The following is a 26787-nucleotide window of genomic DNA, read 5'->3' on the forward strand; positions in this document are numbered from 1 at the left end:
GATTTTATGGAGACAAGCAGGTATTATCCAGGAATGTATCTATCACTCCATAACAAATCAATCACTCCAAAACGTAGTGGCTTAAAACAACAACAATACTTTATTTTGCACGTGAATCTGCAGTTAGGGCAGGGCTTAGAAGGGAAGCACATCTCTGCTGGGCATTTCATTGGCTGGGGTGGCTTCTTGGGATCTGAAGGATCCACTTTCAAGATGTGTCATTCAAATGACTGGTGAGTTGGTTCTAACTGTTGACTGGAAGCCAGCTGGGAATGTGTTCTTTGGGCCTCATTCCTGGCTATCTGGACCTCTCCCATGAGCCATGGCCTTCTTCACAGAACGGTGGTTGGGTTTCAAGATCAAGTGTCCCAAAAGAATCAGATAGACGTCGTACAGCTTTTTATGACCTCACCACGAAAGTCACATAACATTATTTTCACTGTAGTCGCAATCTTGCCCAGATTCAGGTGAAGGAAACAGATACCACCTCTCATTGGGAAGAGTGTCAAAGTTATAAGAACATGTGGGATGGGAGATATTCTTTTGCCCGTGTTTGTAACATGCATTCAATCACAAGGAAGTAAGTTTGCTGTAAACCTGATTCTTTAATGTGACCTGGTACATAGTCTACTGAACCCACAGATGACCCTGCCCACTTGGGAATGACCTGGGAACTGCTGCTACCTGATTGTTTTACAGTGCTTTGGGAGTTTTTCATTAGAAAGGAAGCCAACTGCATACCTAGCTACACACCTACCGGGAAGCTGCCACCTCTGCTGACTTATCACAGCTATCATAAGACTTCTTGGATTTAAATCCTGCCTCAACCCCTTACTGACTGTGTGAACTTTCTGTGTCTCAGTTTCTTCATCTCTAAACTGAGGATAATAATAATACATATTTTAGAAGATTGTCATGAAGATTAAAGGAGTTAACTTATGTAAAGGCTCAGAAAGGTACCTGCCACATAGTTAACCTACAGAGGATTCTGGGACTCTGCTCTGTGCCCACCTGCCCATGTTTCCAGGGTGAAGTAAAAGTTGCTCCTGGCCAGAGGGGGACTTCCAAGTGTTGAGGTCTAAGTGTCATCAACCAAAGAGTCACATGGAAGAGATCTAGGGCCGAGCACCTTCACCTACTTTCTGAATAAATCTTGGCAACCCTGTCACTTGACCTGGATCCTTCTGCTTCTGGCCACTTGAGAAAGACACCTTTCACCCCAGGCCACTCGCTGTTCTCCACCTCAGAGACAGGGCACCTGCTGGGCTGCTCCTCTCCGGCCAGTATGAATGGCCTCCATGAACAGAGCAGCGTGCTCCCCAGTTGGAGCCCGGGTGGAAAGGCAGACAACCTCAATCAGATAGCCAAGTTTCTGCAGGGATCTCTGAGAGCCAGTGGCCCTGGTTAGTCAAACCATCACTGGGGACAGTGAGCTTGTAGGAAAACTACTGGTCGTAGGAGGAGGATCAACCGCTGAGATATAAGAGGAATGACTTCTGGGACTTCCCTGGTGGCACAGTGGTTAAGAATCCGCCTGCCAATGCAGGGGACATGGGTTTGAGCCCTGGCCCATGAAGATCCCGCATGCCGCAGAGCAACTAAGTGTGTGTGCCACAACTACTGAGCCTGCGCTCTAGAGCCCGCGAGCCACAACTACTGAGCCCACGTGCCACAACTACTGAAGCCCATGCGCCTAGAGCCTGTGCTCTGCAACGAGAAGCCACCGCAATGAGAAGCCCGCGCACCGCAACAAAGAGTAGCCCCCCGCTCGTCACGACTAGAGAAAGCCCGCGTGCAGCAACGAAGACCCAATGCAGCCATAAATAAATAATTAAATAAATTTCTTTTTTTAAAAAAAAAAGAGGAAGTGACTTCTGATGAAAACAAGTGAAGCCATGAACTAGAAGGACTTCTGCTTTGCCTTTCCTTCTCCAATTCTCACTGAAATGGCAAAGAAATAGAAAAATAAATTCAAAGAAGGACAGCAAAACCAAAAAGTGTGCTTCCAGCAGATCAATATAGCAAGAAATTTTCAAAAAGAATAAAAGAAATGAGATTGATTGACAGAAAAATCTAGCAGAGCAGAAGAAACTAAAACACTTACAGGTAACAGCGTACTCGAGCAGTTAACAAAAGAGAAAAACAGTTGAGCCAGACCCATAAAACTCTACCAACTCGCCAACTCCTGGAGTTGTTGCCACAGCAGCTAGCTCTGTGGTATGGACTCAGATAAGAGTCACGGGTACAGTTTTCTGAAGTAGTTATTTATCACTCCCTCCACCCCAGAGCTGGTTGTTAAACATTTACCAACATACCACTGCTCCAGAGTAAGCTAAGATTAGAGGGAAAGGACAATGCCTGGAGGGTCAGGGAACCCATGCTAAGAAGAGAAGTTTACCTGCATAGGAACCCTGTCCTTCCACAATCCTATGAGGCAGATTCCTATAATTAAAACATGCATTCACTGCCAGGTAAACAAGAGTTCTCACTTGAAGTGAGGAAATGCATTCCAACTATGAATAAAGTTTAGTCTAGACTTGCACCTACAAGTAGGAGTAGAAAACTAAGAACCAGTCAACCTCTTCGGGGGAATCAACAGCATGAAAGAGAGCACCAAATTCAACATACGGAACTAGCTCATGCTAAAAAATATAGAGTTAATGGAAACAGATTAAAAATAGTTAATATCCTCAGAGTTACCTGAAAGCATATTACCTTCAAAGAAGAGACAATTCCTATGAAACACAAGCAGAAGTTATGGAAATTTAAAACTATAATTGCTAAACCCAAAAGTTGGTCTGAATATGCCATTGAGTTAGAAAACTGAGTTGAAAGATTCTTTGAAAATGGTATTCAAGAAAGAAAGAAAGAAAGAAAGAAAGAAAGAAAGAAAGAAAGAAAGAAAGAAAGAAAGAAAGAAAGAAAGAAAGAAAGAAAGAAAGAAAGAAAGAAAGGAAGGAAGGAAGGAAGGAAGAAAGAAAGAAAGAAAGAAAGAAAGGAAGGAAGGAAGGAAGGAAGGAAGGGAAAGAAAGAAAAGAAGGAAGGAAGGAAGGAAGGGGAGAAGGAAGGAAGGAGGGAGAGAAGGAAGGAAGGAAGTAGGGAAGGAAGGAAGGAGAAAGAAAAGTAGTATTAAGAATCATAGAGGATAAATATAACTAAAACTGTAGGTATAGGACTGTGAGAATAAAAGGGAGGAAATTATCAAAGAAATAAGGAAAGAACATTTCTCAGAACTAAAGAGGGACTTGGACTGAAAGGGCCTACTAAATGCCAGGCAGAGTTAATACAAAATTATCTTCTAAAGGTATCCAGGTATTAATATGACAAAAGTTGGGGTTTTGCTGCCTCTTCTTTTAGAAACCACCAATAAGTAACAGAGGGTGAGAAACAGTAATGCCAACTCCATATCTAATGAAATGGGAAGGCATCTGAAGCTAGAATAGGAAGAAGGATTGCCAAAAGTGGCAAGGGTTGAACAGAGACACAGAGAAGAATGGAGCCCAGAGCTGCAAATCTGAGAAAAAGACAGCAGAACCCATGACTCTAAAGTAAAGTGCATAGGACTTCCCTGGTGGTGCAGTGGTTAAGAATTCAGCTGCCAAAGCAGGGGACATGGGTTTGAGCCCTGTTCCAGGAAGATCCCACATGCCGCGGAGCAACTAAGCCCGTGCACCACAACTGCTGAGCCCGTGCACCTAGAGCCCGTGCTCCACAGCAAGAGAAGCCACCGCAATGAGAAGCCTGTGCACCACAATGAAGAGTAGCCCCCGCTTGCCACAACTAGAGAAAACCTGCGCACAGCAACGAAGACCCAACTCAGCCAAATATAAATAATAAATAAATAAATAAATTTATGAAAAAAATAATAAAGTGCATAGCTTAAGATAAAAATCAATACCCCCCCCAAAAAAAAATCAATAATCCCTCTGCTGCAACAATGAAATGAAGTTCTGGTGGTGGGAACTTCTCTGGACTCAGTTTAGTACCGAGAAAAAATTGAGGAAGTGGATTTGAGCAAGAAATATCACAGACTAATCATGTTTTTCAGGAAGCAGTCTATTGTTGAGGGAGGAGAGTGAGGGAGAAAGATGCATTGTGACATCCCTTTGGTGCTGACCTCAAGTAGGCTGCAGAAAGGAAAAACCTAAAGGGACTGGCTCACACACATAACCCTGTGTTATGAGGACAGTTTCTACTGATCTTGAATGCAATCCTGGACTCTCTCCCACAAAACTCCAGTAAATAAGTAGTCTGGGGGGAACTTAACTTATATAAAGTTGAATAAGCAAATATAAAAAAAAACAACTACTGTAGGAACTATAAAAAGAGATAAGAAAGAATGAGGGGGGAAAAACAAGGCAAGACAAATGGCAGATGAAGAATTCTCACCATGGAGCAGGAAAAAATTGAGACCAAACAAATTGCCATGAATTAAGTTTTAAAAAGTTATCTCTATAAAATTCATGAGTAGAAAACAAGAACACAGGGCTTCCCTGGTGGCGCGGTGGTTGGGAGTCCGCCTGCCGATGCAGGGGACATGGGTTCGTGCCCCAGTCCGGGAGGATCCCACATGCCGCGGAGCGGCTGGGCCCGTGGACCATGGCTGCTGGGCCTGAGTGTCCGGAGCCTGTGCTCTGCGACGGGAGGGGCCGCAGCGGCGAGAGGCCCACATACCGCAAAAAAAAAAAAAACAAAAAACAAAAAAACAAGGGCACAAAGCAGAAATATGTGAGTTCAGGGAAGATAAGATAAAAACATGAAGACACATTTTTCTTCACGTTGATGAAACATGAGACAGCAGGGCCCAGGGAGAAGTGAAAAGAAGGGACTTTCCTGGTGGTGCAATGGTTAAGAATCCGCCTTCCAATGCAGGGGACCTGGGTTGGATTCCTGGTCGGGGAACTAAGTTTCCATGTGCCACAGGGCAACTAAGCCCGTGCGCTCTAGAGCCAGCGCACCACAGCTAGAGGGCCCACACGCTGCAACAAAAGATCCCGTGTGCCACAACTAAGACCTGACGCAGCCAAATAAATAAATATTAAAAAAAAAAGAAGTGAAAAGAAAATAAAAATTTCAGATGTTGCTACAAGGATATATTGTACATCACAGGGTATATAGTTCTCCCCTTTTTTCAAAGAGCTGGGCATATGGCTCAGCCATAAGTGTGGGGAAGAGCTGTCCTGTGATCTGGAATACCTGTAGTAGACTGTTACCCTAGGAAGAAATAAACTTCTATTTTGTTAGAACCATTTCATTTGGGATCTATCATAATAGTTTAGCCTATCCTAACAGGGTGACAGAAAAAAATGGATGTGTTGCATCTATAACAAGATACATTGTAATAAATTTATTTGACTTCAAAGAAAAATAAACTTTTGAAGAGACAGGTTAAAAAAATGATGTAAAAAAGGAAAAAACAATTTAGGCTAGCTTCAGACTTCTCCACAGGATATTTACTGCTAGGAGACAGTAGAAAAATCCTATAAAATCAAGGAAATAAAGTGTGATTGACAGACACTAGTCAAATAGTCATTGAAGCAAAAAAGGCAACAGGAAAACATTTTATTTTTGTCTTGTTTCAAGTATACATATACTAGTATCTTTGGTGGTGACATTTGTGTTTTTTCCTCCCAAGCATCCAATACATTTCAGTATCTTTGTTTGCTGCTTTATCTCTCACCTCTGGTCCCATTTTTAAACATCTGGGTAAAATGATTCTGATTCTTTTCTTCCCTTTTAGTGTTTAAGTTTCTTTATCTATTTTTAAATAGTACCTTCACATGGAACAAAATTCAAAAAGTGCAGGAGTCAGTCTCTTTTTTATTCACGTTACCTAGTTCCCATCTTCAAAAGCAACCATGAATGATTCTTGGCCTTTTGGCTAAGGTCATGTGCAAAGGCAATCATGGTTACCAGTTTCTTACATAGCCTTCCCAAGATAGGGTAAGTACACACAAAAAACACACATACAATTACTTAGATTATATATATATTATATGTATAAAATGTTTGCATATATAAGTGAAATGCATGTGTATATATAAATATGTTTGTACATATACACAAACACACACATATATACTTTTCTTCTTTTTATGCAAACAGAAATATACCATGCACTCTGTCCTATGCCTTGCTTTTTTCTGCTTACTAATATATCTTGAATGCTGTGCAGTGACGTGCTGGTAAATGTCTCACCACCAGCTGTTTTCCCTTCTGTAACTTCATCTCCACGTAGCAGCTAGGATGGTCCTTCTAAACATTTGGTTGTGGTCCCCCTCTGCTGGAAGTCCTCTGATGGCTTCTCGCCACCATTAGAGCAACACTGAAGTTCTTCTGTGCCTACAAGGCCCTAGCTCATCTGGCCCCTGACTCCCTCCTCATTTCTTTCAACTCTTACCCACTTGCTCTGCTCAAACCACACCAAACTCCTAGCTGTTCTTTGCACTTGCTTTTCCTTCTGCCTGATAGGTTCTTTCTCCAGATATCACAGGAGATTCTCCTTCATTCCATTCACCTCCTCACATCGGTCTTCTCTGAAAACGTTCTCCCTGAGATAGTACCTCTCATTACTCCCTAGTCCTCTTAATAATATTAATAACTTACATTGATTGTATTTACTATATCCCAGACATATCTCTGTTTTCCATATTTTTTGGTTTATGTTTTTGTTTTCCATATTTTAAATCATTTAATCCTTACAACAACCTTTTGAGGTAGGTGCTATTATTATTCCCTCTTTACAGGTATACATTGTACATTCCCTCTTTACAGATGGACAGGTGTAAATTGCGTCACACAAGTGATTATGTAACTTCCCTAAGGTCACAGAGCTCATAAGTATCAGAGCCAGGTTTAAAACCCAGTTTAGGGCTTCCCTGGTGCCGCAGTTGTTGAGAGTCCGCCTGCCGATGCAGGGGACACAGGTTCGTCCGCCGGTCCGGGAATGATCCCACGTGCCGCGGAGCGGCTGGGCCTGTGAGCCATGGCCGCTGAGCCTGCACATCCGGAGCCTGTGCTCTGCAACGGAAGAGGCCACAACAGTGAGAGGCCCGTGTACCGCAAAAAAAAAAAACAGTTTAATTCCAGTGTCATATTCTATATAGTCCTATAGTCTCTTATCTGCTGTTTTTAAATACAATATTACACTGCCTTTGCCCAGATTTATTTTTTAATACAGCACTTATCACAATACTGTATATCTAATTACACATATTAGACATTATACTATATATCTACTTCTTTATGATATTTTATTTTTGCCTATTAATCCTACTGAGCTGTAAGATTTCTGAGGGCAGACTTTACCTATTTTCTTCACTACCATATGTCACACATCCAAAACAGTGTCTACAAACAATACACAACACACAATTATTCAATGACTGAATGGGTATATATACATATACATATATGTATATATACCTACAGATAAACTGAAAAGTAGGAGAGGATTTATTTATTTATTTTTTTTGTGGTACGCGGGCCTCTTACTGTTGTGGCCTCTCCCATTGCGGAGCACAGGCTCCGGATGTGCAGGCTCAGTGGCCATGGCTCACGGGCCCAGCCGCTCCGCGGCATGTGGGATCTTCCCGGACCGGGGCACGAACCCGTGTCCCCTGCATTGGCAGGCGGACTCTCAACCACTGCGCCACGACGGAAGCCCGAGGATGTATTTTTAAGAGTGAAGAAGGAAGGATGAGTACCCCCCAAACACAAACACAAACACATACACCTGCAAACAAACAAAAAACAAGAAGTGCTACAAAGAGGACTTCCCTGGGGAAGTTCGAGCCCTCATCCGGGAAGATCCCACATGCCGTGGAGCAACTAAGCCTGTGTGCCACAATTACTGAGCCCGAGTGCCACAACTACTGAAGCCCACGTGCCTAGAGCCTGTGCTCCGCAACAAGAGAAGCCACCAGAATAAGAAGCCGTACACCACAATGAAGAGTAGTCTCGCTCACCGCAACTAGAGAAAGCCTGCGTATAGCAACGAAGACCCAATGCAGCCAAAAATAAATAAATAAATTTATAAAAGAAAGAAAAGAAAGAAATGCTACAAAGAACAGTTTATAGCTTTTTGTGACAAGATATAAACTAATTCATCTAAAGGATGTATCAGTGAATATGGAGGAAAAAAGAAATATAAGTGAGATTATACAGAAGGTAATGGTTTAGCAGCTTTCTTTTTCTGGAGAGGATATATTTGAAGACATCTTTGAATAAAGGGAAGAAGTGGTTTTAGCTGGCGTGTGGGAAGTGAGAAGAAAAAAAATAACGTATTTTTCTGGACCTTATTTTTTTTTATAAAACCCTAATTGATGACAGTTTTTTCTTGAAGCACTCTTTTAAAAAGTATATCAAGGCAGATATCCAGTGGAGTTGCAAGGCTAGAAACAAAATTTCATTTCATCACCTTTGGATCTGGTCAGTTTGGCCTAGTCCGGTTGCCTCCCTGAAAATACTTCGTCAGAATTTAGTGGTCTTTCTTTTTTTTTAAATAGATTTATTTTATTTATTTATATTTGGCTGCATTGGGTCTTCCTTGCTGCATTCGGGCTTTCTGTAGTCGCTGCGAGCGGGGGCTACTCTTCATTGCGGTGCGCGGGCTTCTCACTGCGGTGGCTTCTCTTGTTGCAGAGCACAGGCTCTAGGAGCGCGGGCTTCAGTAGTTGTGGTGCACGGGCTTAGTTGCTCCGTAGCATATGGGATCTTCCCAGACCAGGGCTCAAACCCTTGTCCCCTGCATTGGCAGGCGGATTCTTAACCATTGTGCCACCAGGGAAGCCCTAGTGGTCTTTCTTAAAGATTTGATAGAAAACATTGCAGTCATGTCTACAGGATGATTTGGTTGTCTGTTTCCTTCTGCCTGTAAAAAGGGACTGTTTTAATACAATGACCAGATGTCCTGTTTAGGGTGGGACAAGTCTAGATTTTGATAGAATCTGAGTTTTTGGACAATTATATTTCTTGCATGTTTCAGAACTGATGGTGAGAAGAGAAAATTTTTTTTTAAATAATATGTATGTAAATAAATTCACTTGAAATTTTTATGGGATCCTTATTAGTTAGCATTCATATTCATTTAGAGCACCTGGTTAGAACGACGATAACCAAAGAAGGGACTTCTTTATAGAATGAATGTGGCAACTGATGAACACCAGACTATGAAAGAAAAAAAAAAACCATAAATAAAAGCCCTGGGTGGATGAGTTTAACTTTCACCCTTGACCACTCATCTTCTTTTGACCTCTTCTATTGCTTGTGGCCTCATTTACCTTCCTGCATAACACCTTGTTCATGCCGCTGTTAACAGTACTGTAGTTTACCAATGTTAATAAGTTTACCACAAGTTAACAGTAATTTACCACTTACTAGTTCTGTGACCTTGGCAACTTATTTAATCTCATCGAGTGTATCTTCTCATCTGTAAAATCGGGATAATAATAGTAGTGACCTCATAAGGCTGATGTGAGGATTCAGTGAGATAATACATGAAAGGTGCTTTTATCATGCAGAACTAAAATTGCACATGCAGTTATAATTATTTTTTCCACTAACTGATCAAGATGCTATTAGAGTTATTAACTGGAAATCCAGAATCACTCTCTTGACGTTCTGATTTTGCTCTGGTCCCATGTCCTTTCCTCCACTCAAGGACCACATTTCTATAATTATCTCCCCACTCCCTTCTCTTTGGCTCATTCCCTCTGACACTCAAGCATGACAATACCGCCCATTTTAACGCTCCTTCCCTTTCATTCCTTGTTCCCTTCAATATCTGCCTATTTCACTGCTCCCTTTCACAGCAAAGCTGCTTGAACGAGTTGTCTGTATTTGCTGTCATTACTTCCTCTTCTCTTTTCAAACCACTCCTATCAGGTTTCTTTCTCCACCACTTCAAAGAATCAACACTTGCCAAGGCTGCCTCCATTCTGCTAAATGCAATGACATTTCTCATATTTGTCCATTGACCAGTTCTTGAAACATTCGCTTGGCTTCAATGCCTTCCTTTTTTCCTGGTGTTTTTTCTATTTTGCTACTCTTTTTTAATCTCCAATGCTGGCTCATCCACTTCTCCTGAAGTATAAGTGTAGAAGTGCTCCAGAATTTTTGGTTCAACTCAATTGTCTCTCTCCTGTGCACTCTCTCTCTCTCTCTCTCCCCCTTCTATGAATTTCATCGTCTCATCTATACATGGTGATGACCCTCAAATTTATGACTTCAATCCAACATCTGTCTTTAGCTCCCAAATCATGTATCGAATTGCCTGATAGCCAGTTCCACTTGGATTTCCAATAGGCATCTTAAACCTAACATGTCCAAAACAGAACCCTGAATCCTCCTCCCTTTCTCCAAACCAGCTGTTCTCCATACCTTTTCCATCTCTGAGGCACAATTATACACCTAGTTGCTCAAGCACAACTCCTAGGACCATCCTTGATTTCTTTCTTCCTTTCATACCCCACAACTGATCCATTAGCAAATTCTGTCAGCTTTACATTCAAAATAGATATTGAGCCTGATCACTCCTTACCACTGCCACTGCTGTCACCTAGTCCCTGCCACCATCTTCTCTTGCCAGGGCTATAATGTTTTTTAAGTGACTTCCCAGTTCCTGTTTTTTAAGTGGCTTCCCAGTTCCTGCCCCCGCCCCAAAGCCCTTTGCACAGAGCAGTCAATGTGATCTTTTAAGACATAAATCAGATCGTATCTCTGTTGCTTTAAAACCCTCCATTGGCTTCCTTGGACTGCAACCAATACAACCAGCTTCTCTGTCCTTGACACAACTCTGCCTTCCTCTCTGACCTTCTTCCAATTTATCACTGCCTTCCAATTACACTGCTCTCCTTTCCGTGTATTTTAACAAAACAAGCTCACTGCTAACTCTGGGGCTCTGCACTGTCTGATCCTTCAACGTGAACCTCTCTGCAGATGTTTGCCTGACTGGTCCTTTGGTTCATTCAGGTCTCTGCTCAAATGTCACTTCCTCAGAGAGGCTACTCTCTGTAAAGAAGTCCCTTCTCCCCACCACAATCTATCCCAATTATACTTCATAGCATGTATCACCATCCAAAAAGATCTCACTTATTTACATACTTGTGGTCTCTCTTCCCACACTAAGTAAGTGTCGCAAGAGCAGCAAAGTTATTTGTTTCATTCACTATTATATCCCCAGTATTTAGAAGAGAGCCTTTCTTAATATAGGTGTTAAATAAATGTTTGTTACATAAATGGATGGACAGGGCTCCCTCCTTCTCCTCGTTTGACCAAGAAACTCAGGGACTATGCTTCTTACTGGTATACTATGTTGTTGCTGAAATCTGGTGATACTCAGTGTGCAGAAGGTGCTGGTCCAATGGTGACTGAGATCTCTGTGCAGGCTTCAATGAGTCTTCAAGGGAGACCAAGCCCACTCCTCCATATTTAGCTCAACCAAAGATGCCTCTTTTCTTGGGTTCCTATGGCTACAATTCCTATTCTAGTCTCTATTCTTCCAGTTGCCATACACAGCCACCTCCTAGGGGGCTAGCTTGTCCCAGAAGCACTGAGTTTCAGAATGTGCTCTGGACTCCACTATCCCCACAAACCTCAAACCAGCTAATGGAGAAAAACTTCTATGAACCCAGACAATTTCCTGTCAGTTTCTTTGAGAAAGAAAGAAAGAAAGAAAGAAAGGAAGGAAGGAAGAAAGAAGAAAGAAGGAAATGAAGGAAGAAAGGAAGGAAGAAAGAAAGAAAGAAAGAAGAAAGAAAGGAAGGAAGGAAGGAAGAAAGAAAGAAAGAAAGGAAGGAAGGAAGGAAGGAAGGAAGAATGGGGAAAGAAAAAGAAAGGAAGAAAGAAAAGCAAAAAAGGAAAAAAGAAAAAAGAGAAAAAGCACTAACTGAATTTGAGGCTATTCCTCTGAACAAAGTGATTTGCTTATTTATTCATTTAATAAATGTTTATTGGTTGCCATTGATATACCGGGCACTCTTCTGGGCACATTATTTTGTAATTGTCATCATCTCTATTGTCTTCATCATGAGTCCATATTGCATTGTGAATTTCTTAAGAGCAGAAATACTCTTTTCATTGTATTAGATGCTCAATAATTGTCTGTTGCCTGAATAAATGAAAGAGAGGAGTTAGTTAATGAAAGACTTAAGGAAGATTTGCCCCAGTTACATTCATACTCAGGTAAAAACAAAGAAGAGCGATACTCCTTAAATCATATTATGTTATTACATTAAAATAAATTTTAAATGTTTAATAATTGTCATAATCTTAATAACACATAATCATTTTCCATGTTTTCTTTTGATTTTTGTCCATTTACATGCATATTTTTCACATATTTATATCTTTAATCTATTTTCTATGTTATCTTCTATATTTCCACTTAATATTAATGACAAACATTTTTGTATGTTTTTACCTTACCATCCATCACCTTCCTGTCCATATGATAATAATTTCTCTTTCCTTAATTTTCAAACCGCTGTTGGGTTCCCTGTGGTCACCAGCTCTATAAGCCTATCAGGTATTTTGTGCCAAGATAGCAGGTAAGAGAGTTTCTGGGAAAGTAAACCTCATTGTGAAGGAAGAGATGATGTCACATCAAGAACAGGCAGTCAATCCCAGGTGCGCTCAGGAGAGAGGACAGGTGAGCCTAACAAGCTGCTTGAATGAGAAGCGTGTGGAGGGCCCCATTCTGCAGTTTGATTAACATGTTTCTACTTCCTGGCCCTCACAGAGCAGCCTGTCTGGATACCATCTGACAAGCTTTTGCTTTTCTTTCTGTTTTGCATAAAGTTTTTGCTTTCAATATGCTGCTATTGAGTAGGGGAAAATGAGAGAACACCAGATTTCAGGGATCTGCCTGTTTCTCTTCTGCCTTTTAATGGAGCTTAGCTTTTTTGCCACTTATTATCAAGTATTATCAAGATCAGTACATAGAAAGGCTACTGAATCTGACACAGGATGCTGCTCCTTGAAGAAATTAGCAAGAAATAAGAGAGGTTTTTTTTTATAGGAGCTTCCCTTCTGCCACTCTCATCTTGGAAACAAGTGGAAATTCATTTGCAAAATTATATTGAAAATAAATGAGAAAAATGTGTTTCCTTTATAGCCAACACTTTGGAATAGAACTAGTTTTAAATGGTGTAATAAAGAAATGGCTCTTGTAGTTAAATGTTGATTAATATGCTGTGAGCTGTGAATCCAGGATTGGAACTAGGAGATCCAACTAAGGAATGAAAAGGAGGAAGTTCTCTGGGTGCCTTGCCCTCAAATCTTAGAGATATTTTGTAAACCGGAGAATTGAGAGTTAGGTTATTTTGTGCTAATTTCTCCTCTTATTTGCTACCACTTATCAAGTTATGTTTTAACAGTCTAAATATGCTTTGAACTGTAAAAAAAAGAAAATTCAACTGAGTAAACTTAAAGATCGAATTGGCTTTATTCCAAGATTCATGAATTCAGCATCCCATCTAACAAGAGTGCTCTCAGGAGCTATACCAAATGGAAGGCTTTTATAGGCAGAAGGAGGGTGGGACAAAGAAGTTAAAAGACTAGATTATTTCACACAAGGTCACTTTCCATTAGGGGAAGGTATGGGGTCTCAGGCAGATTACCTCACTAGTGCTGATCAGGAAATTCCAAACTGATTGGTTTAAAATTCCACTCCTGTGTGTGCTGAAACTGCAATTAGGTTAGGTATTGAGTCTTGGTGGGGCTTAGCATAAGGGACCCTACTTTGGGGCCTGTTGCTTCTTTTTAAAAATGTCCCCCTTGATCAAACTCTCAGCCTGAGAGATGTGACCAAAATGTAAGGCATTAGCGCCACTCTCACCCACCACTCTATAGTTGTTGCAGCTTTCATTGACCCTGTTTTTTGCTGAATCTTGTGTGGTATTCACAGGTTGCATTTCAGGCTCACATTTTTTGTTGGTCACTCCCCTTATTTCTTTTTCCATGTTCCAGCTTGAGGGAGATCATTCACATGGAGATCATTTGCTTGGTAGTTAGCAGCTGTGAACATGCATTTAAAGCTCTTGATAGAATACAATGCACCACAGAGATTGTCATGGTTATTATAGGCAAGATCATCCCCAATGTCTGGAGTGTACTTTGGAGCCATGGCCCCCAAGACCTAAACCAATCAAAATCAAGTAAGTCAGAGAAAGACCCCTTGATGGGGTCACCTTTTAAAGCCAAACAGCTTGTTCAGTGATCTTGTGTAACTGAGTTTCAACTTCCCCAGAATTATGAGTCCAGATGCAGCAGGTGGTGGTGGCAGAGACACCTCCTTGTTCACCTAAAGGATAATCAAGGGCTATCCTGTTATCAAGAACAACTTTGGGGACTTCCCTGGTGGTCCAGTGCGTAAGACTCCATGCTCCCAATGCAGGGGGCCAGGGTTCGATGCCTGGTCAGAGAACTAGATCCCACAGGTATGCTGCAACTAAGAAGTCTGCATGCCACAACTAAGACCCAGTGCAGCCAAAAATAAATAAATAAACAAATAAGTATTAAAAAAAAATAAAAGAACAACTTTGGCCAGGTTGTCTAAGGGTCTGTCTTGCACAGCTATTGCTTTTTCAGCAGACTGCAATATTTTCAAGAGTTAAGGAGAGTTTCCTGATTATAGCCTCATTCGTATTCACTCCTAACTAGGGAAGTAGAGCCCTGCCCAAAGAAGTAAATCTGGAATCATGAATGCCTCCTGGTAAGTCCTTTCAAACTTGATAATGTAAATTCAGGGAAGTTGACCGACGAGGTCTAAGTTTGTTTGTAGACAGAGGCACAGTTAGATAACCTAACTAAGAGGCCTGGTTATGTGCCAGCCTTCTAGGTGTTCACAGGCTCAAGGAGAATGATAATCCCCACAGAAAGAGATAAATCCTATGGGGGCACAAACCACTTCCACTAAGGTGGTACTGTTAATGGACTCATTTGCAGGGAGTGCTACATTTTTCTGTTCAACCCAAGGGTCAGTTAGGTTTTTTCCTAGCCTGAAATAAAAAGTTGTTCTAAATTCCAGAGGTCACCTGCCCCCTTAGCAATGGCCTGGGAGATATGGGTGATGTCATTATCTTTCCAGGCCAATGCCATTGTAAAGGAAAGGAGAGAAGGTTTCATGTTTAGTTAAAATACGAAATCTTGATCTGGCATCTTGAGTGGAAGCAGCCTAGATCAATGCCAGCTACTTCTTTTCTTAGTCAATTTGACTTGAAGGTCTCCAGCATTTATACAGGAGCAGATGGCAGGAGGAGTCTTTTTCAGCTTTGAGATGTATATCCAAAGCCCAAATCCTTGATGTTTGGCTGCCATTTGGGTAGTGAAGAAGGCCTAGTATAGTCCCTTCTAGAGAAATTCGAGAGCAGTCTTTGCTCTTAGGAATGCCAAATTAGAAGGGTGGACAAAAATTGAAAATGTTACTTTGGAGAATTGTAGTCAGATATTTGAGGAAACTAGAAGAATTCAGTTTTTTTCAGATATCTTGTCAGGTTTCAGCTGGGACAACAGTAAATATTTCTGGCAGTAATGAACAATCCTTTGGTTTTAGGAGGCATTCCCAAAGAAGGTGCAGGAGATATTACCTTCCCAAGATCTTAGAGCTACTCCCAAAGATGGCCAAAAGAAAGAAAGACTTAGATAATGACAAAACAGAAGGCAACAGTTGTCATTGGGAGAGAAAGGATCAATAACCACTGTGTCTGGTTTTGGAAAGAAGGGGATAACATGATATTTTATTTTCCTTTCTCAGTTGGGACCACAGGCTGAGATCCAAGGAGAGCTGACTCTGGGAAGAATTCTCATCCTTTGCCCACTTTTGTCAGTTTTCCCAGGATTCCATCTGCAGGCTCCAGTATTTACCAGAATTTGGCAAGGTTTTCCATTAATTTTATTTTCAGTTTTCCCTTTGATGATTATGGAAATAACATAGCAATTTACCAGAAAAATCCCTCAGAGTCCCAGACAACTTTGGGAAGTTCTCAAATGAGGGCCCCCCTTTGAAAGTAGATATAGGGGTGTTTTTCAGGTCATTAACTTGGCAGACTTTTGCGTATGGTCATGTAGCCTTTTCAGAATGGAAAAACAATTCAGACAGAGGATTACTAGATTGAGTACTCAAAGGAGTATAGAGGGGAGAGTAGGAGTTATGTCAATCCTACAGTCTTTTGTTTTAGGTACCTCATATAGCTTTAATATTTCACTAGTCTTTTACAGCAAATCTTTTTTTTTTTTTTTTTTTTTTTTACAGCAAACCTTTTAATGAAGCTGTTTTTGGAATTTTAAAGTCGTTTGGAGGCTTCCGCATACCAATTAAAATAGGTATCCCATTCTGTTTGTTTGATATGGGAACTCTTACTTTTTTTTTTTAACATCTTTATTGGAGTATAATTGCTTTACAGTGTTGTGTTAGTTTCTGCTGTATAACAAAATGAATCAACTATATGCATACATATATCCCCATATCCCCTCCCTCTTGCATCTCCCTCCCACCTTCCTTATCCCACCCCTCTAGGTGGTCTCAAAGCACCAAGCTGATCTCCCTGTGCCATGCAGCTGCTTCCCGCTAGCTATCTATTTTACATTTGGTAGTGTATATATGTCAGTGCCACTCTCTCACTTTGTCCCAGCTTACCCTTCCCACTCCCCTTGTCCTCAAGTCCATTCTCTACACTTGTGTCTTTATTCCTGTCCTGCCTCTAGGTTTATCAGAACCATTTCTTTTTAGATTCCATATATATGTGGAACTCTTACTTTTAAGTATACTTTTTAAATGATCTTATCCGATTAGAATATTCTTCACAGTGCCCATTGTAATTCTAGATTGTAATTCCCCTGAGAGCAACAGTTTGGTAGGACCTCAGCCATAGACAGAGTTTAACCTGCATTTTTCTCCAGCCATATCTAGCTGCAAGTGGGGTGCAACCCACATCTCTGTCCAGCCATATTTTGGGACCCCCAACTTGATGGTTACCAAGTCAAATATTTGGGAGACAAAATTCTAGGTTGTCTTTAGTAAGATTTTGCCAATTTTGTAGGTATTTATAGCTTTGGGACTATAGTTTTCAGACATAAAATAAGTAGGTGTTCCAGAAGGTAGCACATTCAACTTGAAACCATGCCCCACAGGGTTAACAGAAGCCGATGTCTTAACAGAAATCCCCAAGTGTGTCTTATAGAACAGCAGATAAGGGAACAGCTTGTTAAAAACTCTTCTGCTTGTAACCTGCCTTTACTGATTAAGCTTGCTTGCTTGCTTGTTTTTCTTTCTTTCATTAATTGCATACCCTCCAAGCTTCACATAGCTTAGATAATATATTACAAGACTTTTTAACCATTAGATAACACCTCTGACCTATGGGTCACTATAATAATGGGGGCTTAAGTTGTTTTCTAGCAATTTGGAGTCAGCTCTTGTCCAGTTCAGGCTGGCTAAAGTTGGTTGGGACCACTGATCCTAAAACTGGGTCTGCACAGGTATCTGATGAATGACCTTTTGATGTCAGAGGGCTGAAAAGTCCACCCTCAAATCAGGCTAAGCATGTCCATTTTTGAGTATGTATCCCATGAAGAAGCATGTAACGCAGATACACCTGCCCAGAATGCTTGTTACCTCACATTTTCCCTACCTCCAATCTCCTTTCCCCACACCTAAGACCACCTTGATTCTTTATCCCATCAATATCTCGAGCCCCTTGCCTTCAGGGAGGTGGATCTGAGACTTGTTCTCCTATCTCTTCTCTTGGCTGCCTTTTGAATAAACCCTTTCTCTGTTACAAACCTTGGCATCTCAGCATTTGGCTTGCTACAAGTTGGGCAAGTAAGCCAGGTTTGGTAACAAATTCTGGGTATAGATGATGCCATTTCTTTTAACTAGGCCTTTGGGTTTTGTGGAGCCAAACTATACCTAAGAGAGATATGCTTGTCGAAATTGTTGGGTGTTTCACAGTGTAACTTGTTGCACAGAAATTTCCTTGAGGCTGGTGGGAGACTTAGCATCAAAGCAACCTATTCCATGACCAACTTATCCTATCACAGAAGCCTTCTTGAGGTGGCAAGTACTGTAACAGCTTTTAAATGTGCAACCCATACCCACCAATTTTTTAGGTTTTCTGGCTTCCAAGATCCCCATTAGCAGTAGCTTTTACTGGACCCAGTCCAGTTTTTAAATCAACTCAGTATGATCCCAGCTGGTAACCAACAACAATTCTCATGGATCTTTGGACTGGGGAAAAGGATTAAACTAGCAAAGGAGCCCCATACTGAGAGCCCCCAACCCTCCACAAGGGCTGTGAACCTGCAAGTCGAGGCCACCCCTGCCCAAAGCCCACGCAGGCTGAGGTCAAGCGCAGAAACCCTTGGACTCCAAAACTCACATAATTCCCAAAATCCTTCTGTTACCTCAAAATTCTTAACGAAATGTACCATGACTCCATTTTGGACCTGTTGTTTCTTTTTAATGGGGCTATAACGTAACTGCTTGAGCCAGAGTTTAATGGGTACCAGGAGGATGCCCTGGAAGCCAGCATATGGATAGCAGGTATAATTAGAGAGGGCTCCTAAGAGGAAGATGACTTTGCAGGTGTGGGTCACCCAAAAATTGAAGGCCAAATTGTTTAGGGGCCCCTTCCCAACAGATGATCTCCTGCAAGAGACAATCTTGAATATTATTATTTCAATTTTATTTTATTTTTATTACAAAAGATAGCTTATCCTTTAAGAAGCATACTCAAGCCCCCCCCAAATTCTTTTGAAAATATTTAATGTGAGAAAATTAAATCAAGTAGAACTTAAATAATGACATTTTTATAAGATCTAGCACCAATTAAAAATATGAGTTATTAAGAGAAGAATGGAATTATTGAATAGCCAAAGTCCATCCACCCTGACATTTTGATAGGTTCAATCATTTATCCATTCTTGCACTGAACAGTTACTGAGTGACTATTAAGCGCTAGGTATTATAGACAGTGAGTGAGTGGAATACTGTTGTTACCTATGTACGTTTTCAATAATTTCAGTATGTGTTTGGATAAGCAAGGCCTAAGCATCTGGGGCACAAATACTTTAAGGCATATGAATGAGGCTACTGGCGTAGGGCCTTATCTACACTCTGCATGCTTGGAAACCTCACTTGAGAGGTCAGAATGTGGCTAATACCATCCCCATTCTTCTACTACACCATTTTGTCTGAAGATTAGTCACCTTAATCACTACTATGAAGTCCCACAATTTAAATACCAGGCAATTACAGCGTATGGTGTTTTGACCCTGACGAACCTTGTAAATACCCGAAATATACAGAAGATTTATCTTCATGGCAGGCCTGCGTCTAATATTTATGGGACCAGAGGTAAGAGTACGAAATGGAAGTCAGTGTACCCTGTGCAACTATTTGAATACTGTGCAAAACTTTCAGTGTTGGAACCACAAATTGGAACACTAAAACAAGGAAAATCTCTGCTAGACACTATTTTCTTATGCAAAAAAATATATTTTGTTATGCAAGAATTTACTGCACTCAAGCTGAGAGGAAGGCTTCATAAGTTAACCAATTTGTCTTCTCTCTTATCTAAGCACTTCTGCTGCTCAGATTCTGCCTGAACTCCAAAGCAGTCTATTTCTGATACGGACAGCTATAGCAGCCACAAATTTTCACTGCATTTGGGATTCCACCTTTTGTTTTGAAGATATAGGCAAGAGATAAATGTTTCCTAGGAGCCTGAATAGTGTTGGTCATGGGAGAGGGTATTGATAGTTATGCGTCAAGTGTTCAGCATCTGTAGCAGAGGCACTCATGAGTTTTTTAAAATAAATTAATGTGTGTATTTGTGATCTGTAAGGTCCTTTAAAGCATGGGGTGCAGGATAGGGGCCTCTCCTGCCCAGGTCTAAGTGCAGTAGTGCTTAGTGATGCTGGGAATTTAATGCCAAGCTCATCGGCCGGGTGATCTAGATGGCTGTATTTTTCTTAGAATTTCTTCAGCATCAAGAAAGATAGTGCTGGGGCTTCCCTGGTGGCACAGAGGTTAAGAATCCGCCTGCCAATGCAGGGGACATGGGTTCGAGCTCTGGTCGGGGAAGATCCCACATGCCGCGGAGCAACTAAGCCCGTGCGCCACAACTACTGAGCCTGTTTTCTAGAGCCTGTGTGCCACAACTACTGAAGCCGGCGCACCTAGAGCCCGTGCTCCGCAACAAGAGAAGCCACCACGAGAAGTCTGTGCACCACAAGGAAGAGTAGCCCCCGCTCACCACAACTAGAGAAAGCCCACACGCAGCAACGAAGACCCAATGCAGCCAAAAATAAATTAAAAAAAAAAGACAATGCTAGACTAATGGCTTAGACAATTGTAGCAAATTTCTAAGTTTGACTTTCCCCAAAACTAGTGTAAATGATAGCATTATGAAGACTTTTTAAAGAAAGGAAAAAGCAGACATATACCAAAAAGATGGTAATATTGTGAACCACGTTTCCATTGCCTAGCTCCTAGAATGACCAATTCATGGTCAATCTTGTTTCATTTTTACCCCTACCCATTCCTCCTCCCTCAATGACTCTTTTTTTTTTTTTTTTTTTTTTGGCAGTAGGCGGGCCTCTCACTGTTGTGGCCTCTCCTGTTGCGGAGCACAGACTCCAGACGCGCAGGCTCAGCAGCCACGGCTCACGGGCCCAGCTGCTCCACGGCATGTGGGATCTTCCCGGCCCGGGGCACGAACCCGTGTCCCCTGCATCGGCAGGCGGACTCTCAACCACTGCGCCACCAGGGAAGCCCCTCAATGACTCATTTTAAAGCAAATCCTTGATGTCGTATTATTACAGCCTATATATTCCTAAAAGATATTCTTAAAAAGATATAATCACAATACCATTATCCAATGATTCCTATTAAACAAACACTTTACAGCTTCATCCATGTGAAAGGCACTGTCTGGTTTTTGTTTTTTTTTTTTTTGCGGTACGCGGGCCTCTCACTGTTGTGGCCTCTCCCGTTGCGGAGCACAGGCTCCAGACGCACAGGCTCAGCGGCCATGGCTCACGGGCCCAGCCGCTCTGCGGCATGTGGGATCTTCCCGGACCGGGGCACAAACCCGTGTCCCCTGCATTGGCAGGCGGACTCTCAACCACTGCGCCACCAGGGAAGCCCCACTGTCTGGTTTTTACTTTTGAGGATGGAAATAATCTGCCATGAAGAAACAGTGGTACAGTGTTCACCGTGTTTGAAGTCACAAGACCCGAGGAGGTGTGATGTGCATGGGCAGTTTAAGCTACACTAAATCTATTTGTCGGTCTTGGCTTCAAGAACTGCATATTTTGGACCTAAATGATCTGGTTTAATTTTTGCCCCTTAACCTCTGGAAAGTAAGGCGTGGGAAGGGGATTTAGTGTCTCTGTTATGCCGAGGCGTGTTTGAACTTGTTTCTTTTTCCAAAATGTACAAGTTGCTAGGAGAACCATGGATTTATATGAACAAGTCCTGCAAGAGACTTAACAACAACAAAAAAAGGCAAAACTGGCTGAGTTAGGGAAATTCGTTGGTTTCGGGTCACGTTCCTGCTGTCGGCAGTCCCGGCTGGTTTGCTCCGGGCGTGCTAGAGGTCAGCGGCCTCCGCCGAGGACTTGCTGCCTGGGTCTCGCGCAGCTCCCAGGGCTCTCAGGCGACAGGGCGTTTCCTCCTTTTCCGGCCTCGGAAAGTTTTGTTTTGGTTCTTAATTCCCTATCAAGGAAAGGCACCCTGTTGACCATTTCTCAGCGTCTCCTCATGTTGGCTAGAGGCCAAGTTTCCCCCATTCCAGCTTGCACCGACTTTGGGAACCTTCGAGATACTCGAAAGCTCAGGAAGCGAGTCTTGGCGAGGAGGAATAGAGGGGGCAGCCTGGCTGTGGGTTCCACTGTTCCTGGCCGGCCCCTCTCTTCGCTCCGTCCCTCAGCCAGTACCCATCGCACCGCGAAGGGTGAGAACAGTTTCCCGGGTGACTGCTCCGGTGCGGCGTTCTCCACCGTTCCCAAGAAAATACTCTTTCTCAGACGAGCCCGCGCTGGAGGGGGAAGGACCGGACTAAGACCCGGCAATGGGGCCCGAGGCGCATGCGCAACCCAGCCTAGGCGTTTGAGTGTTCGCTCCGCAGCGGCGGCCGCTAGGTGGCGCATGCGTCCTGGAGGGTGCGGGCCGGCCTCTGGGAAGAAGGCGACGGCGGCGGCGGCGGCGGCGGCGGCGGCGGCGGTAGCCGCGGCGGCGAAAGGCGGGGGCGCCGTGGGGGCCGGGCCAGTGTTTACGGAGCGGCGGGAGGGCGCGGACGCGGAACCCAGCGCGGCGGCGGCAGGATGGTCATGGCGCATTTCGTTGAGAATTTTTGGGTAAGAGAAGGATGTTGGACATTGTGTGGGTTTCGGAGTCGGAGGGTTTCTGCGCCTGACCTCGGCCTGCGTGCGCTTCGGGCGGCGGCGGCGGCGGCGGCGGCGGCGGCGGCGGCGGCGGCGGCGGCGGCTCCGCGGGCAGGGCCGGCGTCCTCCGACCGCCGCCTGCTGCGTCCCGCCTGGATGAAACCCGTCGGGCGATTCGCTGGCTTGCCGCCCTTGCGGGGGGCGGGGGCTGTCAGCGCGGCCCCTCAGCCCGCGGTGGGGACGCCGAGGGGCTGCCCGCCGCCCGCGCTGGGACAAAGCGCCGGATGGGGCGGGAGACGGCACCCGGCCCCGCCGGAGACTCCGGGCGCCGGGCGCGCTCCGCGGCTCGGACGCGGACGACGGGCCCGCGGCGCGGCCGCCCCCAGCTGCGCGCTGCCGGCGAGTGCGGGTTGGAGCCGGGCGGAGGGGCTCCCCTCATTCCCACCCCGCAGCCCCCATCTTAGCCCTTTGGCCCCCCACCATTTCCCCACGAATTCCCGGGCGGGCTTGGGCTGGATCAGCACTTCCTCTCGGCCTCGCAGCTCGGCTCGTTGGTCTGCGCCCAGGACTTTGCCTCTGGGCCTGTTCACAAAGCGTTTAAAAGTTGAATTTAATGGAACTGGATTCCTTGGGCTTAAATGCGCCGATACGTCTCCCTGTTCTCCGTGCTCCTTCCCCTTCCTCATTCTTTCCACACCCTCCTTTTAACTCAGTATTAGCGTTAGGTGGTTCTCTGAGAATGAGTTCCCAGTCTCCCTGTGGAGTGTTTTTCTGCAGTTATTGTTTGCTGTAATGGGAAGCACAGTTCAGCCATGTACATGAAAGTAGTATGTGTACTCAGGTATCTCAGGAATCCCATTTTATGGCTTGACAGTTGCGAGTGCCACAATTCCATTTTAGTTAAGACGTAGAAATATTTAAAGTGGTACTCTTAAAGTGAATAAGGTATGTCTTAAGTTCTTAATTTCTGAGTGTTTCAAGCATGGTCCTGCTTAGTATTGAAATCAGTTCATAGTTATTTGTTTTGAATGTTCCTTGTTTTCCACAATCGACATAAATACTAGACGTTAGGGTGTTTTTTTTCCTTTTTTAGGAGATTTATTGAGGTACAATTCACCTGCCGTATAATACACCCATTTAAGTTAACCATTCAAGGATTTTTCGTCTGTTCATAGAATTGTGCAAATGTCACCACGCTTTTAGAACAATTTCATCATCTCAGGAAGAATACCAGTGTTCATAAGCAATCACTCTACATTTCCTTTTTGCCTCAGTCCTAGGCAACTAATCTGTAGATTTCTGCCTATGTAGATTTGTCTGTTCTGGACATAATCATATAAATGGGTTCATACATGTGGTCCTTTGTGACTGGCTTCTTTTACTTAGCATGTTTCCAAGGTTCATCCAGGGTGTAGCATGCAGTACTTAATTCCATTTTATGGCCAAATAGTGTTCCATTGCATGTGTGGGTGTGTGGGTGTGTCTCTGTATCTATCTATCTCACATTGTATTTATCCATACATCAGTGGTAGACATTTGGTTGGTTGTGCTTTTTGGCTATCATGAATAATGCTGCTATGAACATTTCTGTACAAGTTTTTATGTGGATATATGTCTTAATTTCTTCTGGGAATGGGATTGCTGGGTCATATTGTAACTCTGTTGAATGTTTTGAGGAAGGGCCAAACATTTTCCAAAGTGGTTGCACCATTTTACAATCCCGTTAGCAATGTCTGAGGTTTCCAGTTTTTCCACGTGCTGGACAACACTTGTTATCTTTTTTATTGTAGCGTTGGGTGTGAAGTAATATCTCATTGTGGTTTTGATTTACAATACATGATTTTGTAAGTATTTTCTCCCATTCTGTGGGTTGTCTTTTTCACTCTTTTGATGGTATTATTTGAAGCACAGAAGTTTTAAATTTTGATGAAGTCCAATTTGTCTAATTTTTCTGTTGTCACGTATGCTTTTGTTGTCATATCTAAGAAGTCTTTCCTAACCCAGGATCACAAAGGTTTACTTCTATGTTATTTCTATGGATTTTATATATAGTTTTAGTTCTTACATTTAGGCTTATGATCCATTTGAAGTTAATTTTTGTGTACGGTGCTGGAAGAGGTACAGCTTCGTTTTTTGCCTGTGGGTCTAGTTGTCCCAGCACTATTTGTTGAAAAGGCTCTTCTTTTTCCATTGGATAGTTTTGGCACTCCTTTCAAAAATAAGTTGACGATAGATGTATGAGTTTATTTCTGGATTTTCATTGGTATCCCATCATCTATCCTTATGCTAATACCACACTGTTTCGATTACTGTAGCTTTGTAGTAAGTTTGGAATGGGGAAGTGCAAGTGCTCCAACTTTGTTCTTCTTTTTCAAGATTATTTTGGCTCTCCTGGGTCCCTTGATTTTCCATATGAATTTTATATTTAGCCTATTGATTTTAGACTTCAGGTTTTACAATGGCAATTTGTAAAACTTCTATAAGGATTACTTAAAATTTGGTGTTGTTAGAATGTTTTGTATTTTTTTTTAAATTAATTTATGGGTGCGTTGGGTCTTAGTTGCCGCAGGCGGGCTTTCTCTAGTTGCGGTGAGTGGGAGCTACTCTTTGTTGCAGTGCTCAGGCTCTAGACTTCAGTAGTTGTGGCACATGGGCTCCATAGTTGTGGGTCGCAGGCTCTAGAGCACAGGCTCCGTAGTTGTGGCACATGGGCTTAGTTGTTCCGTGGCATGTGAGATCTTCCAGGACCAGGGCTTGAACCCGTGTCGCCTGCATTGGCAGGTGGATTCTTAACCACTGCACCACCAGGGAAGTCCTGTTTTGTATTTTTGGATGCATGAATGTGTTTTTGAAATTTGCTAACTTAATTCAAAATTGCACGTTAACATTTTAAGGTTATCTTTTGTTTTGTGTTCATTGAGTTTTGAACATAGCCTTTTTTGATGTTTTGGCTATTTTATGAATAATGCTTTATGAACATTTTTTGCAGGTTTTTGTGTGCCCCTTGTTTTCCCTCTTAGTAGAGGCATGGAAATAAATTTGGTTATCTGAAATCTAGAGAGAATCCCGAGTCTAGTTTGTGTTTTAGTGTTTGCCTTCACTTCCAATATTGAGTACAAATAGTTAAAATATACTGCATTTTATTTTACTTCCTGGTTGGGGATGAAGGCTCTAAATTGGATCTTAAAAAGCTCCAAAGGAGGACTAAATGAATTAGGAAACCCTGGGAACTAAATAACTTCTCAGAATTTGTTAGCTGTCTATTTAAGACAACTTAAAAATTTACCTATTTCTGAATCATTTATAAAAAATTTCTTAAAGAATTTGTAATATTAATTTCACTTTTCTCCCCTAATATTTAAAGTGGCACTGTCAAAACAAAATAAAACTTGTCAAAGTGAGGTAATGGGAACCTTTAAAATTTTAGGTTTCTAACCAAACAAGCTGTTAATTGTTTTTTTCCCTACATATAAAAAGACAGATCTTTTTGTTGTGGCATTTTATTAGAGGAAAATTTGAATCATTCAAACTCTCTTCAAGTTATTTTGAAAGCAGCACATCCTGCCTGTTTCTTTATAGCTTTCTTAAAGTAAAACTATATGCTACATTACAAATTCCTTTACCTAATACTATACTTTGAAGAAAAAAAAATATCCCGAACTTCCTACACAGCAGGTGTTTTGTTGCTGATAAGTCAGTTTTTGCCACAAAGTATAGTGTCACAAAGATAATCAAGTTTAAAATGTTTTTCTTTCTATTAAAATTGGACAGCAAAAATAATGTTGATAACAGAAATCCACAGTTACCTTTAATATATAAGAACAGTTAGTCCTTCAAAAGATTATTTAACTTCAAAAAGGTATTGACAAATATTGCACTGAAGAAGTTTCTCCATCTGCTGCTTCTTTCTCAAAGAGTCAAGTACTAGTTTATAATACTCTTGATTATATATGTCAGCCTTACAGTATAGTGATTAAAATGGCTTTATATATTTTTATATAAGTCCAAATTATTTAATTCAAGAGTTAAAAAGTTTTTTTTAAGGAATGGATTTCATAGCGATAATTACTTAAGGGGAGAAAACAAGTGAGCACAGCATACCTGATTTAAATACCTTATAAGCCTCATTTTACATAGTAATCCCAGTCTATATAAGATATAAAGTATTCCCCCAAAGACACCAGGTATTCTTTAGCATACATCACATTGTAATGAAGTGACATTTTTAGTTAGGTGACTTTTTCCAAAGATCTCCATTCAGCACATCAAGAATGAATGAATAATTATCTTCAGTATTTTTGTTCTGAAGTTTTTCCTTATTTCTTTTTAAAAAAATTTTTTTTTCTGATTAACCAGTACAGAAGTCTCATACCATTTATCTATTGATTTCACTGGTATTGT

At 42.1% G+C, this 26787-nt stretch overlaps 1 protein-coding gene across 1 annotated transcript in view; it reads left to right on the plus strand.

Moving 5' to 3' along the window:
* Positions 1-22232: 22232 nt before the first annotated feature.
* The window catches only part of FCHO2 (FCH and mu domain containing endocytic adaptor 2), a gene marked incomplete at its 5' end in the record, with an annotated part of 114516 nt that continues 109961 nt past the window's right edge, over positions 22233-26787 (plus strand). Inside the window, 2 exon segments of the mRNA XM_030845457.2 lie at positions 22233-22265; positions 22267-22359. Of these exon segments, the coding sequence (XP_030701317.2) occupies positions 22233-22265; positions 22267-22359 (126 nt within the window).

This window comes from Globicephala melas, chromosome 3 (assembly GCF_963455315.2).
Source record: "Globicephala melas chromosome 3, mGloMel1.2, whole genome shotgun sequence".
NCBI classification, from domain to species: Eukaryota; Metazoa; Chordata; class Mammalia; order Artiodactyla; family Delphinidae; genus Globicephala; species Globicephala melas.